Source organism: Rhipicephalus sanguineus, chromosome 6, assembly GCF_013339695.2.
Source record: "Rhipicephalus sanguineus isolate Rsan-2018 chromosome 6, BIME_Rsan_1.4, whole genome shotgun sequence".
Taxonomy (NCBI): Eukaryota; Metazoa; Arthropoda; class Arachnida; order Ixodida; family Ixodidae; genus Rhipicephalus; species Rhipicephalus sanguineus.
The window spans coordinates 128,099,933-128,111,913 of NC_051181.1; the positions used below are offsets into that span (position 1 = coordinate 128,099,933).

Sequence of the window (11,981 nt, forward strand, 5' to 3'; positions counted from 1 at the left end):
TTATTCGCGGGTGGCCGAGGTATATCTGAGGAAACGACAGCTCTTCGGCGTACATGTCAAAGAGTAGAGAAATGGGAACTTGCCCTTCACCCGGTGCTACGTGTAAACTCTGCGTGCCTCGTATCAGACCGTCGAGTGCCCTTGCTGCCGCCTTTCGCGCCGCGGATAGCGCCGCGGAATTTTCCGCAGCCACGCCATCGCAGTTGTTGTTGGCGACGATGACGCCGCTGGCGCCGTCGTCAAAGATCATGGACTGCGACATCGTGTTGAGAGCGATCGTTGCTTGCATGGGGTCGTCGAGATCGGTAACCTCCGGCGCTTGCTCAATCTCGTCGACGTCGCATTCCACGTTGCCGTCTGCGCCGCCGGTATTGTCGTTGAATTTGCCGAGACGGTTCCAGTCGATTTTGATGTTGAGGTACTTGTACAGGGGAGTGTTTTCAAGGTATTTAAGCTAGGCGTGTATGTTGCTTTTAGTAACCAGGCCCTTCTTGTATGACGGTTTGGGCACGAGCCGGCGCTTGAGATGAACGTCGATTGCCACGTCGTCCGGAATGTCACGAGGCAGGGATTGAACCGTGTTGGGAACGTTTATAGGAACGCTGACTACTTGCCCCTTGATGCCGTATTGGCCGCTTCCATGCGTCAATCTTCTGATACTCCATGAATGTTAGACGAGGTGCAATGAGGCGTTCTTCTACTGGATTTAGAGGAGGTAAGTTTGGTTTCGGTTGATACTTGTAACCATTTGAAACGCTCATCAAAGGTACCTTGCCGCCCGTCAGAGAATCTTTACAGTTCGAGCAAACCCTGTAATCCTCGGCGGTTGCGGCGGGAAACGCGCGCTGCAACGTGGCGATGGCATTATTGCGAGACTCTTCGTTTCTGATCGACGATATCGTGATTAGGTTGTTGGAGAACCAGAGTCTATCGTACACGTTACAGCTATGCCCAAAGGTGATTTTGAGGAAATCTCTATCGAACCGGGCATCTGCACCTTCGTGTTCTTTCTTGGCACGCTTTGCAGACGCCTCGCGTTCTCTCACCTCTGGGTTCGCCTGGCGATATGCGCGCTTCCTCGCCGCTTCCCGTTGTCGAACGTTTTCAAGATCTGCTTCGCGACGCTGCCTTGCTGCTGCGGCTTCTCTTTCACGCACTGCAGGATCTTGCCGACGCTGCCTTGCTGATGCGGCTTCTTGTTCCCGTACAGCAGGATCTTGGCGGCGACGTCGCGCAGCTTCCCGGCGCGCTTCTGCCTCGCGGGCTCTCACTTCAGGGTCCTGTCTGCGAGCGCGCGCCGCCGCTGCCCAGCGCGCCCGCCTTTCGGCATCCTTATCCATACGAGCACACACCAACGGCAACGAGCATCGTCAACTACAAACCTGTATCGCGATATGGTTATGATTATAAAACCATTGCTTTAGAAAACATCTGGCGTCTTTCGTTAAGCAGCTGGCGTCTTTTCGCTTTGCTTTAGAAACATCTGGCGTCTTTTCGTTTTGCTTTAGAAGACATATGGTGTCTTTCGTTGGTTTATTTCATCAATCAACGGCGTTTTGAACAATACGTTTAGTTTATACCGACATCTGGCACAAGCGTTAAGACTGGTTACACACTACAGGGGACGATGGGAGTGAGAGACATGCTAATGGGAATGAGAGACAGAAGAAGTCGGCTTTTAGGGGCGAAGCTCCTTAAAGCGGCACCCGTTCGTCCCTCGTAGTGCGTAACCAGTCCTAACGCTAGTACCAGATCTTGACCTCCAAGGTGGTGCCGGTGGGAGATTTCTCCTGTGCGTTGTTGAACAATAAAAAAATCGCAGCGTGCGCGTTAACTAAAAGCCGAATTCTTCTGTCTCTCATTCCCCATTAGCAGACATTGGCATGTTCCAGTAGGAAACGTTAGTAGAAGTAGAAGTGTAAGTGTTAGCTAAAAGCCGACTTCTTCTGTCTCTCATTCCCATTAGCATGTCTCTCACTCCCATCGTCCCCTGTAGTGTGTAACCAGTCTTAACGCTTGTGCCAGATGTCGGTATAAACTAAACGTATTGTTCAAAAACGCCGTTGATTGATGAAATAAACCAACGAAAGAAGCCATATGTTTTCTAAAGCAAAACGAAAAGAGGCCAGATATTTCTAAAGCAAAGCGAAAAGACGCCAGCTGCTTAACGAAAGACGCCAGATGTTTTCTAAAGCAATGGTTTTATAATCAAAACCATATCGCGATAGAGGTTTGTAGTTCACGATGCTCGTTGCCGTCGGTGTGTGCTCGTATGGATAAGGATGCCGAAAGGCGGGCGCGCAGGGCAGCGGCGGCGCGCGCTCGCAGACAGGACCCTGAAGTGAGAGCCTGCGAGGCAGAAGCGCACCGGGAAGCTGCGCGACGTCGCCGCCAAGATCCTGCTGTACGGGAACCAGAAGCCGCATCAGAAAGGCAGCGTCGGCAAGATCCTGCAGTGCGTGAAAGAGAAGCCGCAGCAGCAAGGCAGCGTCGCGAAGGAGATCTTGAAAACGTTCGACAACGGGAAGCGGCGAGGAAGCGCGCATATCGCCAGGCGAACCCAGAGGTGAGAGAACGCGAGGCGGCGGCAAAGCGTGCCAAGAAAGAACACGAAGGTGCAGACGCCCGGTTCGATAGAGATTTGCTCAATATCACCTTTGGGCATAGCTGTAACGTGTGCGATAGACTCTGGTTCTCCAACAACCTAATCACGATATCGTCGATCAGAAACGAAGAGTCTCGCAATAATGCCATCGCCACGTTGCAGCGCGCGTTTCCCGCCGCAACCGCCGAGGATTACAAGGTTTGCTCGAACTGTAAAGCTTCTCTGACGGGCGGCAAGGTACCTTTGATGAGAGTTTCAAATGGTTACAAGTATCAACCGAAACCAAACTTGCCTCCCCTAAACCCAGTAGAAGAACGCCTCATTGCACCTCGTCTACCCTTCATGAGTATCAGAAGATTGACGCATGGAAGCGGCCAATACGGCATCAAGGGGCAAGGAGTCAACCTTCCTATAAACGTTCCTAACACGGTTCAATCCCTGCCTCGTGACATTCCGGACGACGTGGCAATCGACGTTCATCTCAAGCGCCGGCTCGTGTCCAAACCGTCATACAAGAAGGGCCTGGTTACTAAAAGCAACATACACGCCTAGCTTAAATACCTTGAAAACACTCCCCTGTACAAGTACCTCAACATCAAAATCGACTGGAACCGTCTCGGCAAATTCAACGACAATACCGGCGGCGCAGACGGCAACGTGGAATGCGACGTCGACGAGATTGAGCAAGCGCCGCAGGTTACCGATCTCGACGACCCCATGCAAGCAACGATCGCTCTCAACACGATGTCGCATTCCATGATCTTTGACGACGGCGCCAGCGGCGTCATCGTCGCCAACAACAACTGCGACGGCGTGGCTGCGGAAAATTCCGCGGCGCTATCCGCGGCGCGAAAGGCGGCAGCAAGGGCACTCGACGGTCTGATACGAGGCACGCACAGTTTACACGTAGCACCGGGTGAAGGGCAAGTTCCCATTTCTCTACTCTGTGACATGTACGCCGCCGAAGAGCTGTCGTTTCCTCAGATATACCTCGGCCACCCGCGAATAATCAAATCCGACCGAGCAACAGCGTTCATGAAGGCAAGCAGTGAGATCCGACGTACCGATCGAAGAGGAGTGCGTCCCGACCACGTCCTTTACATGGCTATGAAAGTGATGCGTCACAACGTTGCCGACAATACAATGACGTTCCGATCAAACGCCATCTCTAACGCCATAACCCGTCAGCAACTCGAAAATTCCGAATTCATGGACGAAATCATCAACCGGGATTTCGGTTTCATGAGGGGGGTACCGAACACTGTACAGTACTGGCAAGACCGAAAGAAGGAACTCTTTGCAATGATCCGGCAACTCGGCAAGCCTCACGCGTTTCTCACTCTCTCCGCCTCCGAACTGCACTGGGACAGGCTCCTGGAGACTTTGGAGCGCTTACGAGTGGGACCGCAAGGCGTTGCGCGTGTCGTGCAAGAGTTGAATTGCATGGAACGCGTCGAGTTGGTAAACAGCGACCCCGTCGCGTGTGCAATCTACACCCATCGAATCTTTGACGTAATTCTCAACATACTCAAAGACAAGCGATGTTCACCGTTCAAGCCTTACGTTGTGGTATACTTCTTCAAGCGGGTCGAATTCCAACAACGAGGAAGTGCCCACATTCATACCATTCTGTGGTTAGACAACGCCCCGCAAGAAGAAGTCTGCGGTGACATGCCTCACATGCTGGACATGGTCGACGCGTTGCTAACGCTCGATACCGACCTCCTAAAGAGACCCAGAACTCAACTACACGCACACACCCACACTTGCTACAAACGTGGTCGTACCAAGTGCCGTTTCGGTGCCCCCTTCATGCCAAGCAAGGAAACGAGAATCGTAGTTCCCTTTCCTCCTACCGAAGACGCTGCAGAAAAGGAATATCGTCAGAAACTCAAGCAACGCTACGAAAAAATGCATGCCGCTTTGGAAAGGGGTGCCTTTCTCTCGATAGAAGAGTTCCTTGCCACATTTAACGTCAACTCGGACGCAGAGTACATGGAGATTCTACGAGCGGGGTTTACGCGCCCTTGCGTCCTACACCGGCGCACCCCCGCACAAAAGATGGTCAACCCCTTCAACCCTTGGATTGCCAAAGTGCTAGACTCAAACATGGACCTACAAGTTATACTAAACCACTACGCCTGTGCCTCGTACGCTGTGGACTACGAAAACAAGGCCGACCGTGGAATGTCAAATCTCCACAACGCAGTCATGCAAATCATCGAAGAAAAGCCGGAAATGGACTACGCCGCCATCATACGTTCGCTAGGCGTAACGATGCTCAAGGGAGTTGAAATGTCTGTGCAAGAGGCGGCTTGGTTTCTCCTACGGCAAGACATGTCCGAAAAGAGCCGCGAGGTCGTCTATATACCCACGTGCTACCCGGAAGAACGCGTGCGAGTCCGCAAGACCAACGAGGAGTTGGCGAACGTCAGTGCCGCCTCGACGGACGTATGGAAACTAAACATCGTTCAAAAGTACGAGGCAAGGCCGGCAAAAATGAAAAATCACAGCATATCCACGGAGTGAATGATGATGAGTGGGCGAAGCTGCGGAGGTTCATCGGTAAACCGTGAATCTTCCGTGAATTCTGCCCAGTACATCATCACCGACGTGAGATCGGGCGCGTTTATACTAAAGGTTCGATGAGTTATGACGTCTTGCAGCGCACTTTAATTTTACATGTACGCTGTGAATTTTCATTGTTTAGAAAACCATTGCTTAGAAAACATCTGGCGTCTTTCGTTAAGCAGCTGGCGTCTTTTCGTGTTGCTTTAGAAACATCTGGCGTTCTTTCGTTTTGCTTTTACAAAACATCTGGCGTCTTTTGTTGGTTTATTTCATCAATCAACGGCGTTTTGAACAAAATTTTTCTTGTTTAATCACGCACAGGAGAAATCTCACCAGGCACTACCTTGCAGGTAAAGAATGGCTGCTAATGGGAATGAGAGACAGAAGAAGTCGGCTTTTAGCTAACGCTGCGAATTTTTTATTGTTCAACAACGCACAGGAAAAATCTCCCACCGGCACCACCTTGCAGGTGAAAGCGTAAGACTGGTTACATACTACGCTACGAGGGACGAACGGGTGCCGCTATAAGGAGCTTCGCCCCTAAAAGGCGTCTGTCTTGCGGACTTTGCCAGCAAGTACAAGCGCGACTACAGTCCTCGTAAGCAGCCGGTAATCATGCGGTACCGTAACTACAGTGCCACGGACCGGCCTGACGATTACATGAGAGAGCAGGTGCTGCTCTACGTACCTTTCCGTAACGAGGCTATAGACGTGCTCGACAACAACAAATACGTCCAGACTTACGAAGCCAACAAAGACCTCATTGCCGCCAAACATCGAGAATACAACGTCGCCGACGACGACGACATCGTAGCTCAACTGATCGAAGAGTACTGGCGTCAACGAGAAGAAGAGGCTGCCGCAACTGCCGCCGCGGATGCCGCCGCGGATAGAGCCACAGTTTCCGCCGCCATGCCTAACGGCGAAGAAGACGCCGACCTCTTACCCAGCGCAGAGTTAATGTCGGCCGTCAAGGAATCCAGTCCCTGCGCCGCCGTCCGCAAAAGGCAAGGAGTAATGAATGGGGAGGAGTACGCCAGGCTCATGGGAATGACCAACGCCGAGCAGTACGAACTGATACGAGAAATCATCCATCGACAGACGACGCTCGGTGCACCTCCCTTACGAGTCTTCCTAACGGGACCAGCGGATTGCGGTAAGACGTTCGTCTTGAAGCTCCTAATGGACGTGTACAACCGCTACAACGACCCCACTCCTTAGTACGTCGTCTGTGCGAGTACTGGAAAGGCAGCCGTTGCCGTTGGAGGAACCACCGTACACTCTGCTTTCAAGCTAACACTTAACAAGAGAGACGGAGGGTTACGAGACAGCGAACTCAACACATTCCGAGTTGCCTTCAGGAACGTCAAGTGCGTAATCGTTGATGAAATCAGCATGCTGCCTGCAGACACTCTAAATGCCATAGATTGTAGGTTGAAACAGATCACTCGGCGACGGACGGAACCTTTCGGAGGACTCGACATCGTAATGTGTGGAGACTTACGTCAACTGCCTCCAGTACGTGCGAACGAAGTCTACAAGCGATGCAGAGAAAGTGGAGGTCTCATGGGAACCACCGTCAAGTGGCATTACCTAGAATACTTTCCCTTGGTACAAGTCGTCCGGCAAGCCGATGCCGACTTCTCGGCTCTACTTACAAAGATCGGAGACGGCAAGGCACTGCTGGACGACGAAGTCAAATTGCTAGAAAGTCGTTTTGTAACCGAGGAAGATGCTTTAACGCAAGCACCATCGGCCATACGAATTTTCTACTCGAACGAGGAAGTAAATAAATTTAATACGTCTGTTGCACAGCGAGCGGCACGAGATATCGTTACGCTGCGTTCCGAAGACGTGTACCTGGGGTATGCCAACCAGGACGCACTACGCAAGGCAATGGCAAAGGTAGAGAAAATGTCGCACACCGAGTTTGCCAACCTCCCTCACGAGATTCTAGTTGTCATCGACAAGCCATATATGATAACAACCAACATCGACGTCCTCGACGGTCTCGTGAACGGACCTGTAGGCATTCTCAAGGTGTGCGAGAAAGCGCCCGGTATTGACTTTCCGAGACGCCTGTGGTTGCACTTTGCCGATGTGGCTACGACCGGTAGGCTTACTTGTCTGCGATGCGCGTATGGAGCTAACGAAGCCAGACGAAGTGGTTACGTCATTGACAACTCCTGGGTTCCCATAGAACCTCGAGTTAAGACACTCACTGTGGATCGTAAAACCGGCGTCTCTTGCAAGAGAAAGCAAGTCCCATTAGTGCAAGCTAGTGCAATCACTGTACATAAATCACAAGGTGCCACCTACGCGTTCATTGTCTACGAATACAGTAAGACACACCCACAGAAATTAGTTTACGTCGCACTCACTAGGTGCACGAGTATAAATAACCTCTATCTCACGAACGCAAAAGGAGACGACAAGTTCTACCACAAGGCGAACAACGAGGACAGAGCCATGGCAAACGAATTCCAACGGCTCGACCAACATCGGCTACCTACCGTCACGCAGCGATACCGTCAAGCCCTTCACACTGCCGAGTTCACGTTTGCCCTCCTCAACGTTCGTTCTCTCAATGCACATTACAAGGATGTGGAACGGGACACCCCATCCTAACCGAAGTCGACATGCTCTGCTTTACCGTGACCTGGAACGCCAAACAACTCTACATCAAAGGATATGCACCTGTCGCATGCATCGATGACTCGGTACGACCTGCCGGTGGTGTTGCAGTTTACGTAAAGCAAGCCGAAGAAGCTATGGAACTAGCAGTCTGCACACAGAGCGACGATGGAGAAAGTGCTGCAATCGACTTTGCCGGCATCACCGTCTTGATACTGTACCTGGAACCAAATCTTCCCATTGAAGACATCAAACTGTTCATCGACAGAGACATGTGTATATACGACAAGTCGAAACCTTTCATGCTCGTCGGTGACTTCAACGTTGACATTACCGACCCCACCAAACATTGGTTGATAAGTACGGACTAAAATACATCTCCTTTGAAAACCCCAACCCAACCACCATAAGAGGCACCTGCATCGACATCGTGTTTGCCAACTTTCATCTGCAACCAGTGCAAGAACCACTTAGCTTACATTTCACCGACCACAAAGCGGTCATAATGAAAGGACAACGGAAACCAGCAATAAAAGTTTGATAAAACATTCAATCAATCGTTTCACGTCAATTTTATCGGGCGAATTAACGGAAGAACTTTCATGGATTTACCGATGATTACTTCCAGGAGCTTCGCCCAATCTCATCATCATTCACCTCGTGGATCTGCCGTCAATTTTTTTACTGTTCAACAACGCACAGGAGAAATCTCCCACCGGCACCACCTTGGAGGTCAAGATCTGGTACTAGCGTTACGACTGGTTACGCACTACGAGGGACGAACGGGTGCCGCTTTAAGGAGCTTCGCCCCTAAAAAACGCCAGGCTGCTCCGTTTCTCCGGTTAACGTATGTTATAAAGCGTGGTACCTCGCTTCTCCGCAGAATAACAATTAATGTCGTGGTGGGTGCTTCCTAACTTCCCAAAAATTATGATTTGTGGCGTAGTGGGTACGTTGCTAATGTAATTGTATTAGTAGCCACAAGAGAGTTTATAACGGGCTCGAGAAATGCCGCTCTTCCAGCTTTCGCTGTGACTGTGCTGCGCTTTCCGCGCAGGCCTGGCGATTTTTTTAGGGGCGTAGCTCCTTAAAGCGGCACCCGTTCGTCCCTCGTAGTGCGTAACCAGTCGTAACGCTAGTACCAGATCTTCACCTCCAAAGTGGTGCCGGTGGGAGATTTCTCCTGTGCGTTGTTGAACAATAAAAAATTCGCAGCGTGCGCGTTAACTAAAAGCCGAATTTTTCTGTCTCTCATTCCCCATTAGCAGCCATTGGCATGTTCCAGTAGGAAACGTTAGTAGAAGTAGAAGTGTAAGTGTTAGCTAAAAGCCGACTTCTGTCTCTCATTCCCATTAGCAGCCATTGTTTACCTCCAAGGTAGTGCCTGGTGAGATTTCTCCTGTGCGTGATTAAGCAATAAAAATTTTGTTCAAAACGCCGTTGATTGATGAAATGAACCAACGAAAGACGCCAGATGTTTTCTAAAAGCAAAACGAAAGAACGCCAGATGTTTCTAAAGCAAAACGAAAAGACGCCAGCTGCTTAACGAAAGACGCCAGATGTTTTCTAAAGCAATGGTTTTCTAAACAATGAAAATTCACAGCGTACATGTAAAATTAAAGTGAGCTGCAAGTCGTCATAACTCTCATCGAACCTTTAGTATAAACGCGCCCGATCTCACGTCGGTGATGATGTACTGGGCAGAATTCACGGAAGATTCACGGTTTACCGATGAACCTCCGCAGCTTCGCCCACTCATCATCATTCACTCCGTGGATATGCTGTGATTTTTTTTTCACTTTATTTCGTTCCGAGATCAAGTGCTGTACCCTGTCGTTTCACCGCCGATGGGGTGGCTGGAGCTTTGTCAAGCTGTCATTGGACAGCTTTTTTTTTCGGCCACCTTTTTTCACCGTAAATATTTTTGTTTTTGGTGAAAAAAAAGTTTTGATTGATTGATTGATTGATATTCCCTGCTGTTATTACGAACACACGCAAAAAGCGGTACAAAATCGTAGGTCAACTGGCGCTTCCGTTATCACAGAAGGAAATATGATGCACCAATACACTTGATGCCAGTAGAGAAAAAAAAACCCTTTCTTAGAATAATTTTAGACATTATGCGCAGAAAGCTTCAAGACATCGTGTCCATAATAAACGTCTTGTGTGAAATGAAATTATGAAAGTGGTACAAGAAAGAAGAGGTGAGTCGCAATTGGGACACAAGTGAGCAGGAGGGGCACTGCCGCTCGACGTGCAAAAAATTCCCGACAAACAAAGCCCGACGCAGAACAAATGCTACGCACAGGCGAAAAAATCGCTTTCGGAGTCGTTGGACGAATATGCACTCATCGTTGTTTACTTGTTCCACGTGCGGCTGACAGCAGATGGCAAAGCTACTGCTAGTACGTCGCTAGTACGTCGGGTCTCCCAGTGACCTAAGACAGCGTTTACGCGTCATTGTGAAACCGCTGCTTAGATATCAAAATCGGAAGCGTTTTGTTTAAGGTAGTGATAATAAAAATATTTTTGATGCGTTGCCAGGCACGAAGACCCCCTTTTTAGGGTTGTGGACACCAGTGTTCTTATTTAGAGGAACAATATGAAAGTATTGAATATTTGTGTGAGTACTGATTAAAGGGAAAACATGCGCACAAAATACAAAGAACTGGGTCGTTCTATCAATATGTAAAAATAATAGAAAAATAATGTGCGCATATCACGCATGTAAGATTTCTGACTTTACAGAGGGCAGAATATGTAGTATTTATTACATTTATTTAGCACGTAACGATGATAGGTTATTCAACCTTTACTGGTTCTAGGCGTTAATTTGTTTTACAGAACAAAGCGCTAATCTTTCTCGAAATAATTGTGACAACTGTATCTGTACTTGAACTCCACCAGGAGTGTTCACGTAGGATTACACAAGTAATGAAACTGACAGACAATTAAGCCAAGGAAAGCATAGGCGACATCGTGTTTTCTTAACTATTGTAATGACTCTCACTTAAATTAAAAGAAATTAACAGTGGACGAAAAATCACCCTTTCCATCGGTGCGATTCGAACCCACAACCTTCGAAGATTCATTGTGAACATGGCTTCCGTTAGGGGAAACGAAGCGTCTTTTTTCGTATTCTTTTTCATGGTCGATGCCTTTCTTTTTATTTTTATGAAGTTACTTCTCGACCAGATGTGCTTCCGTCAAAACCTTGACTTCAATACATGGGTCGGCTTGCAGATGTAATCATGTGTCACTGCTTCAAAGCATTGCCAAAATGCAGTTGATAAGACAAAGTAGGCGAATGCCTTTCACCGATCAAGTAACTATATCATACATTTGGTGCATAAAGAACTGTAGAGTCCAGTTGCATCAACAAGTAACCTCACAATACTGTCGGTGCAATAAGTCTTCAGCGGCTAGCTCAGTTGCCCTACCACGTCACCAAACCATAATTGTATTACGAAACATAAGTATCCAAAGTGAAATCTAAAGCCGTCTCATCGCGTCCGATTTCCTCTGGGACATTCAACTTGGTTCGAGCTCCGGCAGTGGCTGCTTAGTTGCCGTGACGCTAACACGTAACAGCACAAAAGATACAGCAAATGAGGCAAGAAATAAAATGAGTTATACTGCAAGTCGTAATAACATCACTGGACAATTCTTGAAATAGGTAACTAGAATAGGCGCAGATGGTTTCCGAGTCGCGAAACAAGGTTCTTGTCAGATCCGAACAAACCTGCAGCTGACAGTGTACATCTCTTTGGGGACAGCCAAACGAGATTGCATTCCCGTAAGCGCGTTTCTTGTATTCTGCAGCCGCACTTGGTGTACCAACACACAATTCGATTTCAGAACTATAAACACCAACTGGAAATGCATGTTGGGCGAGTTTCCGAATCAGTGCGAATAAGAGACGCGAAACGGCTGCACCGAGCGCCACAATTGTACGAGAAAGACGCCAGTTCTCGAGCACATCAATCCGCAGGGTTACTTTGTAGTCTGAATTAGAGCACTGCACGAGCTCGGGCCTACCCGAAAACCCGGGCCCGGCCCGGGTAAAGTAGTGTTCACGGCGGGCCCGGGCCGGGCTCGGGTATGAAGCTCCGGGCTTAGGGCCGGGCCCGGGTTTGAGGTGGCGGCCGCGGGTTGGGCCGGGCTTGGACTC

General features: G+C 49.3%; 1 protein-coding gene across 1 annotated transcript; it reads left to right on the plus strand.

The window, feature by feature from the left end:
* Nucleotides 1-2,112: 2,112 nt before the first annotated feature.
* Nucleotides 2,113-3,368, plus strand: LOC125759024 (translation initiation factor IF-2-like). Its single transcript, XM_049417069.1, has one exon. It carries the CDS (start codon nucleotides 2,273-2,275, stop codon nucleotides 3,155-3,157), a length of 885 nt encoding a protein of 294 aa, XP_049273026.1. The 5' UTR covers nucleotides 2,113-2,272; the 3' UTR covers nucleotides 3,158-3,368.
* Nucleotides 3,369-11,981: the final 8,613 nt, after the last annotated feature.